Source organism: Sphaeroforma arctica (assembly GCF_001186125.1).
Source record: "Sphaeroforma arctica JP610 unplaced genomic scaffold supercont1.263, whole genome shotgun sequence".
Lineage (NCBI taxonomy): Eukaryota > Ichthyosporea > Ichthyophonida > Sphaeroforma > Sphaeroforma arctica.
Window position 1 is genome coordinate 84,735 of NW_014040295.1, and position 10,650 is coordinate 95,384.

At 40.8% G+C, this 10,650-nt stretch overlaps 1 protein-coding gene across 1 annotated transcript; it reads right to left on the minus strand.

Annotated features, from left to right (window-relative positions):
- Nucleotides 1-2,434: 2,434 nt before the first annotated feature.
- Nucleotides 2,435-8,366, minus strand: SARC_04587 (eukaryotic peptide chain release factor subunit 1; the record flags this gene model as incomplete). Its single annotated transcript, XM_014301585.1, has 6 exons — nt 2,435-2,561; nt 3,149-3,618; nt 3,970-4,128; nt 4,547-4,841; nt 6,062-6,189; nt 8,238-8,366. 6 exons carry the CDS (start codon nt 8,364-8,366, stop codon nt 2,435-2,437), a joined length of 1,308 nt encoding a protein of 435 aa, XP_014157060.1.
- Nucleotides 8,367-10,650: the final 2,284 nt, after the last annotated feature.

The window sequence follows — 10,650 nt, forward strand, 5'->3', positions numbered from 1 at the left end:
AACAACACACACACACACACACACACACACACACACACATATATATATATATATATATATATATATATATACATACAAAGGCACATACACAAGTACACAAGCATGTATAATTGTGCATGCATGTATATATATACTTGCACTACTTACTCACCCTCCTGTCAGGACTATTCGTGTAACTCTTGGTCCGTTATCGGATTGGTACGTGTCGAGAGAAAAGTCGTCCATCTTGTATAGCATCCAGAGCCAGAAGGATATGATTATAACACTTTATCTGGCGTACATATTTCAAGGGTATTTCTTAGCAGGTCTCAGGATACTGACTTTCCTATGAGGCACATGTGGCCGTATCAATTGATACACACAGATTTCCTATAATTCGGGAGTAATTATACACCATATTTGGTGCGTAAAACCAGGGATACATCATACCTGACAGGAGCGAACTAGCCCTACTAGAGCTACTGGTAGCGCGCGGGGGGTACATGATTAAATACAAAAAAAGATTTTGATAGAAGTATGGAAATTGGAATCACCCACAGACCACAGCCTCCACAGGCCACATGCCTCTAATTTTTAATTTTTTAATTTACTTTATTGTAATGTTTTTATCACTATGACAAGTGTCTTTCAATTTTGATATGCAATTACGGCATGAAAATTATAGATATATCTTCATAGCCAAGAGTCAAGAGATCTGATACAATTGCATTCTAAACTCTTATAATACAAAGAAATACATATCTTCTTTTCTTCTTCTCGTGTATAGGTTTCGATGTTTCGTTTTTAGGGATACTATTATTTTGTTTCCAATTTGGGTAAAATTTTAAATTTATGTCTACATGACATGCACATCAGGCTCCTTCTGAAAATTGAACAAGAAGGCTGTTTTTGTTGTTATTTTAAAATAGGATAATTTCCAACTCATCAGGTGACTATTTACAAATATATGGTATCTATTTCAACACGTTGGTCTCTGGTCAGATTTTCTAGGCTGTCTTATAAAGAATAATACTGGGACACGAGCACTAATCAGTCCAGCTTTATTCTCACTTCAGGTATGTAACAACAAGGATACGACTTCCATATGCAGTAAAGCTGAAAGGACTTCACCTGAGGACTCATTCTCTTCTAATTGCTCTGTTGACAGTGGCACACCCACCCACCAATCATCACTTCCGACAATGCGTTGTCACCCACGCAGTCTCCACATCTCTCCATAACACAGGGAGTGACAATATCTGTGATGGTCACCATAGCTAAGGACTTCGATTACCAATGACATCTAGTAGTCATTCAACATGTTTCATCGCCGCTTAAATCAACGCCATCTCATAGTAATTCAACATGTTTCATCGCCGCTTAAATCAGCGCCATCTCATAGTAATTCAACATGTCTCATCGCCGCTTAAATCAGCGCCATCTCTCGTGCCTGCACCTAAATACGCGAGCGATTTGAAACCTACCGGTCGCTCAACACCCAAGCTTCTCGATGATTTTGCGCCGTATATCGCAAATACAATTCAATAAACACTAGTCCATGTATTCACACACAAAAGAAATCCCGTAAACAATTAAAGCCATGCCGAGTGTAAATTCTATTGAGGGGGTTTATTTCTCGAGGTGGTGCATCGCCCGCCAAGTCGGATCCGATTCATTCCACGTGGGTGTGCGTGGCTGTCACGACCGTTCGACTTCTGTACGGGCTGTTTGTTGTGCGAATCAGGACAGCGTAGATCCGTGGCAAATAAAAAGACGCGGTGTAGGTGAGCAGATTGAGCATGCATACATAAACTCATGCGATGAGAAAGTGGCGTGTGTAGGTAGTTCTCCGGGTGCGCATGAGTTTACGCAGGACTTAAAAATTTCCCTTGTTATCTACAAGCTATGATTCTGTGCGAGTGTGTGGTGGCCCTAGTATGATGTCGCACACTACCACCATGTACAAATATAGACAACAATGGTATAGGCGTGTCTTATATCCTCTCACGCATATGTGCACATGCATGAAGAGACGGCCATGCTTCTAGCTACACGCGCAATTCCCCATCGGTTCACTAGCGAGCAGACATAGACACATGTGTGCAGATCCGTGAGTCTCATCGTATCTATGTGTATGCACAAATTACCATACCTTTCAGGTAGATATATAGAGGCTTACATAACACCTGTTTAATAGAGCTATGCACTACCGTATGTGTGTATATACGTTATGATACCTGTGCGCAATATGGCTTCATTTATCGATAGGTATGCATGGCTCGAGTGTGTCTGGATGTCCAGCAGGCCATCCTCTTCGCACCCCAAATTTCAATACTAATTAGCCCCCGCATACCTGCACATACCAAAACGCTATAATAGACACAGCATGAACTAACACGCATTCCCCACATAAAACATAAAGCGAGCACATACCCGTGTGATACATCCGCTGCATCTAGAGATAGTCGTCGTAGTCATAGTCCAGTTCATCGAACTCTTCGAAGTCCTGGAAATCCACGCGGTACCGCAGCATACCGCCGACACCTCCGAAACCTTTCACAAATTGCGAGCCCTCTTGCGATCTGTAACGGGTGCATACGAGAGGGCAACCGGTCAGTTATACTATGGAACACCCGAGCACTACAAGATTAGTCAGTGGCGAGGATCGGTACTTAATATACACAAAAAACGCACTAATACGCATCATCCCAACACCAAAGTGTGCGAGCGCGTGTATCTATCCGCCAAAGTTTACGACACGGAACCGAATCTGTTGACAGTCAAAAGCAAACAACCCCCGTGGGAAACATGAGCACCTAACTGCTAAGTAATACAGGGCCAAGGCAAGCAACACAAACAGACTAAATAGGCCCGACACGGTGATCGACTTCACATAGTCGAAACTGTCACAATCTCCGGAACCTTCTCAACGCACAAAGACAATATCAAAACAACTCCATCAGAAGCAAACGTATCCGTAGCATACGCCACACCGCCTCTAACACAAAGACAACCGCCTCCAATAGTCATCTGCCACACTCCCCACAGCATTCTACTACACAAACACCAGGCGAATCAACTCCACCCCAATAGTCATCCGTCACACTCCCCGCAGCATTCTACTACACAAACACCAGGCGAATCAACTCAACCCCCCCCAAAAACCTACTTATCCGTCACAATCTCGAGCACAGCACCAAAGTTCTTATAGTTATTGGCAAACCACTCCAGCAGCGGCTCGGTCTCCTGGATCTCCAGGTCGCAGTTATTTTCCGTATCGAAGAAATGCTCGCGCTCCTTCTCCTGTGTAGGTAACAGGTGCAGAACCGTGACCTCATCCGTGGCCGGGTTCTTGACCGTGATTCTATTAATATCCAGGTTCTCCCACACCATCAGGGTCTCTACCGCACCCATCTCCAGGCCACGGATGGTGTCTGCCACACCGAAGCAGTACTTGCCCGTGTCCTGTGCGATCTCATCGAAGAAGCTGACGATGAGCTTCTGTTCCTGAAGGAACTTGACGTTGGCCAGAGACTCGGCCGACAGGTCAATGGCCTGGTTGAATCCGTTTTCACCACCGTATGATACGTCGACTATCTTTATGATCTTGGCTACTAGACGGTTGTCGAACATGTCACTCTGCAGAGAAAGGGCCAGACGAGGAGATGAGCAGTGGGCCAATGAGAGAGAAAGAGAGAAAGCATATATATATATAGATACATACATAAAGAGAGAGACGGCTCCCAATTCTGAAACATAGTAATAGTGGTCGTTATGTATAGCAAGAACCAGTAGTGATCATATTGTATTGCAAGAGCACTGAAATCCAACCATTGTGCGGCTTCGCCCATTCCAGGTTCGCGACCGCCTGACATCAACAATACACACAAAACCGCAAATACGATATAAATTATACCGCCTACTAACATGGCCTCAGACACATGCATGTTCCCTACTATCAGATGATAAGACATACACACCGCCACTCACCTGACTCAGCTCGGTCTTGAAGTCTGCGGAACCAGCCAGAATCAAACCTTGCACGTTGACCTTATCATTGGAAATGAACATACCGACGGAGGTCTCCGCTACTTTACGCACGTAGTTGTGACGCTTCTCTAGACGCAAACGCGCGAAACGCAGGGCGGACTACGCAGAGATAGGGAGGGATACGAGGATAACGGTTAGTAGTGGGAGAATGAGAATTGATTATAGGGTAGAGAGAGACACGCATAATTATACGCTGTTCAATAGAAAAACAACATACAGTGACATAGAGAGGTATGTGTACGTATACCTGACAGTTGAAGATACGGGCGCATGCACATGCACGCTTACAATCACTGAGCATCGCCGAATGCAAGCGAGTGATAATGATACAAACCCTACATACATAAATACAGCAAGATATAACTATCACCCAACGTCCAGTACTCTACACAGCACCACAAACCCTACACACACATAGAAATGTTTGAAAAATCCATTTTAGACCCCTTTCATACCCCCCTTCCACACTACTGTAAAGTACACGACACTCGCACCCGACTGAGCCTCACTCACTCACCTGACCTCCACGACCGTGCTTCTTGGGCAGGTCAACCGAGAACTTGTGCAGAATCTCGCGCGTGTTACCACACAGTGTACCGAACAGCGCACCGTTACCATCCATGATGATGAACCCGAACTTGTTGTCGTCCTCCAACAAACTACTCAGCGCCTCTGTATGGAACTTGTTGTCGCACATGTACAGTGATGTGTTGATGGGTTTGAAGGGCTCGAAGTCTATGTTGAGCTTCTTCTCCTTGCCCTCGTCTGTGATGACAGTCCCGCAGAATAGGACAAGGCCGTTGGGTGGCACTCTGCGCACAGATACAGACAAGTCGTATGAGACTACTTATTTAACCGGTACATATGTACTGAAGCTGAACCGGGGTTTGACTAGAGATGAAAACTAGGCACCGGGATGATTTATCTCCCAGGCTCAGAGGTATAAGAAGTGCGAGGGAGGTTTAAGGTACAGAAACAACACATGACCGCATGTGGGGTTAGTAGACTGGTTGAATGACTTGTATTCTCACCTCAAAGACACAAGAACAATGTACGGGCCGGATAAAACCTTAAACTCAATTTTAGGCACTTGCGCGTACCAACATATGCCTAACTACGCCAACGTAGAGTATGGTTGAACTTCGGAAATGAAATAGCTACATATGATAGTAGTTCTATATATTCCCACGCATTTGCAAATACGTACCAAAACAAAACAAATGAACGTCTGACAAAAGGTACATGTTCAGGTGCAGAACCAACTCAACACGCACAAGCAAATAATATACCACGTAGCTAAAGCTATCATAGTATAAATGTGGCATTCATGTTAGCTAAGTCATCATAGTACAGATGTGGCATTCATCGCAAGTATTATTCTACCGTGCTCGACTGACATACTCCCTATATGACTGGGTTCTTCAGCAACCTATTCTAGGTATGTCTGTGAAATGGGTTGCCCTTGTATACTCGAGCGCGCACCAGGGGACTACTCGTAGTACGTATTAAATACGCTCAAAGATGGTTCTTATCAAGGCACATAGCACACTGTTGACCATACGAAGAATATACGTATACCAGTCATAGCTCAAGTCTTACCAGGCGCACAGATCTATAATGTACGTACCGACATGAAAGATATATATAAGATACTAGTCTTGTAGCAAGACAATGCATATGCGTGCCCAACAATACAACATACCTGCCATATAGTGTTGGTCATTTGCATACACGCAACACGCTCACATGAATTATATACGTAACATCCTAGTCACCTAACGTAAGTCTTTAAATTCACATAAGCATACACAGATCTATCCATATGGATCATTGAAACTATTGGCACTCTTGTCGTAGAAGTACCATACGCGTACATGTATATGTAAACAACACATTTGGTGTATACTTGAACAACTCATACAGATCTATGCACGACACTCACAACGATAATGTACATAGCAGACGCATAAATTAGTGCATTACAGATCATGATGTACAAAAGATTCGGTGTCCATACATACGCACAACTTACTTGTTATATAGCTTAAGTCGTTGTTGTACGGATGTAATAGCGCCCAGCACAGACAACCGATTAACTCGCGATTTGATATTTGATGCTGTGCCGTACTCATCTGCTAACATTTTAGATACCCGGGCAATCTGATGAGGGGAAAACAAGCAATGCATTAAGAACACAAGTGGCGGATTAATGTATTAAGAACACGGGTGACGGATTAATGCAATAGGTAAATATGTGACAGATTAATAAAAAGTCATGTAACAGTGCATAGGTGATGTCTGACTGAATGTGAATGAGATAAGTGCATTGGATAAACGTGCATACACGCATGACTCATGCACAAGCGATTGCGGCCATTTGTCGCGAGCAGAAGGACTTTCTGTCCCTCAGCGCATATCCGTGCAAACATACAAACGTATGACAGATTAAACAATATTCGGCGTGTGCTAAAGTAAACTCAGAGTTATATATATATATATATATATACGTATAGATAAATATGTATATACATACATACATATATATATAGACTAGATGCACCAAGATCCAAGCGAGTATCACAGCGCATCTGAACCATCGGAGAGGGATACAAGTCTTGTGTACACCTGTCTGAGGCAGACGGTATACATATTTACTCGTGAAACACATCGTAAGCATACTTACGGATGAATCATAGAGGCGTATGCGTCTTAATCAATAGCTAGCAGATTGCCTATACACACAATAGGAAACTGCTAGTTGAAAGCGCGACTCCAATAGGCTGCCATCGAAACTACTGCATTTGTACCATTCTAATTGTGATACGCTAACGCACAATGGTTGCATTGTCATGTAGGTGTCGCAGTGGATGCAACTATATCGATCCATGTTCACCATTTGGACATAAACAAGTTAGATCTGTATTCAGCTAAACTGTAGCATCTGAGGTGTGAATACATGCGCTTACAAACGCGTTTAATATAGAGCAGTAAGGAATCGATGCAACAAACGTGAGAATACACACCCAGTGTGAATGATATTGGGCAAGCACCGACAAGCGACTTGTGAATGTTAACAACCCATGCAGCTAATCTTTGAGCTCACAATGTCAATGAGATGCTAGGGCGAGCACCAGGTATCTTTAAATAATCAATAAACCATGTACCTAAACTCGCACCCGACTTGTGAATGTTAACAACCCATGCAGCTAATCTTTGAGCTCACAATGTCAATGAGATGCTAGGGCGAGCACCAGGTATCTTTAAATAATCAATAAACCATGTACCTAAACTCGCACCATGCGCCCTGGAAATCAGAATAACAGGACGCTGAGTGGTGACGAAAATGAGACGGAGCCTCCCTTACTGTTGCCACCAGTTTGAGCCAACAAGACGTGGGATTGTCGTCAAATCGGTTTCAGTTGATGGCACACTCTAAAACATGTAAATAGATATGAATATATATATATATATATATATATATATACATATATATATACGTGTACATACACACGCACATACACACACATATATATGTGCGCAATTATGTATGCATATACCTGTGGAGAACACACATAATGCACATGGCTCTTTGTATATATATATATATATATATACTCGTATTTGCTGAAAGCCATAAGATAATATTCACAAGTCTAATCATTTAAATAATTACAGATCGTGTGCACACGTGGTTTCAAATATACCACACAAATATGTACACACAAAAGTTATATTCAAATATGTAGATACAACTAAAATTGTACACTATATAATGGATACACGTATATATATATATATATATATGTATATATAAACACAAATACATTCATATGACATATGTATACGAATATATGTGTATACATATAAACAAACACACACACACACACATATATATATATGCATATATGAATTTAAAATTATACGTAAACGTGTCACACAAACATATATATGCATACACGTAGTATAGTATATAATACATAATATAATATAATAATAATAATAATAATAATAATATATATATAAATGTATATATATATATATATATAACAATACACATACACACGTGTACGTGTACGCACAAACACGCACACACACATAAATATATCCGTTGATTCATCCAACTGTACTTGATGTATACTTTGCGTCTTCCCTATCTATCAAAAAAATAAATACAGTTACAGAACGCGAATCCATAGATAAGTACTGACCTGATCCTTGGGCGGAGTGATGAGTGAGATCATGCTCGTTCCGTTACCACGAGCTTTCTCAAGGTTTTTAATCAACTTCTTCACTTTCCACACTTCAACATTTCTATCAGCCTCCGCTTGTTCCTCCATATTGCTATAAATATGCACTAACTATATGCTTATGCCTTATGTATGTATAAATGCGTATATTAATATGGTATATATGTGTGTGTTTGCGTGTTTACGTATACGTCCTTGTGAAGATAGGCTGTATGTTCACGCTTGAAATCCGAAAAGTAATAAAAAAAATACGCAATACACATCTCTGATTCTCTGTTGGTGAACTTTACTGATGATCTGATCAAAGTACTAAAATTAGTAGGAAAGTTTAGAGAAATAAATTGCGTAAAAAATAATCAAAATACACACGAGGTCTGGATAAACCTTCTCAGAGGAGTACACAACTAAGTTTTAGTTATGAGTGGGTTAAGGTTTTCAAAACCCTGAAATTCTAAAATTGAAATATTCTATTTATAGATTCCATTCAACCTTCGCTCGCTTAGTATATCGTTGCTATGTATTGTAGCTCAGATCTCACAATCTGGAATTCTCGAGAATTCATATATTTGACCTTGCAGGAGTAAAGTCGAGTAAAATGAATGCTCTAGAGAGTAGTCAATTGTAGTGTCATAGACTCGCACACTCTCACAGACCACAGTAAAGTGTAAACACCAATCGGTAAACACCCCAGGGCCCAGGTAAACAGGTTAACAAAAGCAATATTTATAAAACAGTACATATTGATTTTTCTATTAAAAATAAGTTAAAAACAGCTGTTTTAATACTGTTTCATGTAGAAGGCCGTGAAAATACAGTACATACATATTTAGTATTTACTGATACTGTAAGTGTGTTTGTGTATGTTTGTGCATTTGTTTTTAAATAAAAACATTTTCAAGAGCGAAGGGCTGTAGGCTTAATTATAAGGCTAACCTGTAGCAGCTGTATTTAAAAATGTAAAGTGCTGAAAGCCTAAAACCCTAAATGTAGAGAGTATATAACCCAATCGAGAAATCCAAGCGACAAGAAGATTGGAGATTAATTGAGAACGTGCTTTTGGGCGGTTAACCGTGCTTTGTTTGTCATTGGTTCATTTGACCGTTATGGGCTATTTCCTGTCTCCTGACTCCTCACTGGCCTCCCTGACTCTGTTCGGGCTGTACTGTAATCTGTTGATACCTGATTTAGCTGTCCAATCCCATCTTCACAAGTCTACCATCACATCATATTTAGTCTGGGACTCTGGAGTTTGGGTGGCGTGAACGGGATATGTTTATACCCGCGGCGTGAAAAAAGAATTTCTCAGAAATGTTTTATGTTTTGTATTGATATTTTTATTGTATATATTCTTTGGACAAGGACGAGCGGACTTCACAGTTCGTTTGAGATACAATAAACGACTGAATTGATACTACTAGAGTTAGTAGAGTAGTATTAATTGAACGCCATGGCTGAAGCCAAGTTATCCACACACTTGGTACCAGAGGACGCCTACAAGCATGTCAAGCTTGTATACGATGATGACGAATACTTCACTGTTCGGGTTAACAGCGCATTCTTTGCCAGGTATGCATGTGTGTACATGTAATTCAAATATGTGCCATGTCGTATGTGATGTTGTATGCGTGTGTGTATACGTATTTTCAATGTTTGGCGTTGTGTGTATGCGTAGTATAGAATAATATATGCATGTGCGTGTATGCTTATAAATATATTTTGTATAAATAAACGTGTATCAATATCAACAACAGGTTTTGGTTATCCGCACGAGTACGTGTCAACAGTACAAGTGGCGTGTATGCTTCGATGCAAAAATGAATGTTTCATGAAAAGGCTGTGACACTGCTACATGCGAACATCAGAATCTACTATCGAAGCGAACAGCACATACTCATTCACTTTCAAGAATACGTATGTGCTACACTCTTACTGGCGATATGATTGTTTCTCTGTCACAAACACATCCCGTCGATGCTGACACGTATTCTTTGGTTACAACTTCAAATTCAGGATTTCCCGCAACATGCGCAAGCAAGTGATCGGCATCACAAACGAGGTGAAGAATAGGTATGCAAAAAAAGACGTATTGTTGTGATATTTAATTCTATAAGGAATGCTAATTATAGTAGATTTTCATGCAGTAGGATTTCATGCAAAATTTGTATAGTATCACGAACTCTTTGATTGGCAAATGAAAGCTCGTCTCAGATTTAGGAATCGAAACTGTGGATTGGGTAATAAATTTTTCTTATGAGTGTGTATGCATGTATGTACGTCATATACATCTGTGCATACTTGGTATGAATTGTATATATATTATATATGTACACACACACACACACACACACACACACACACACACACACACACACTA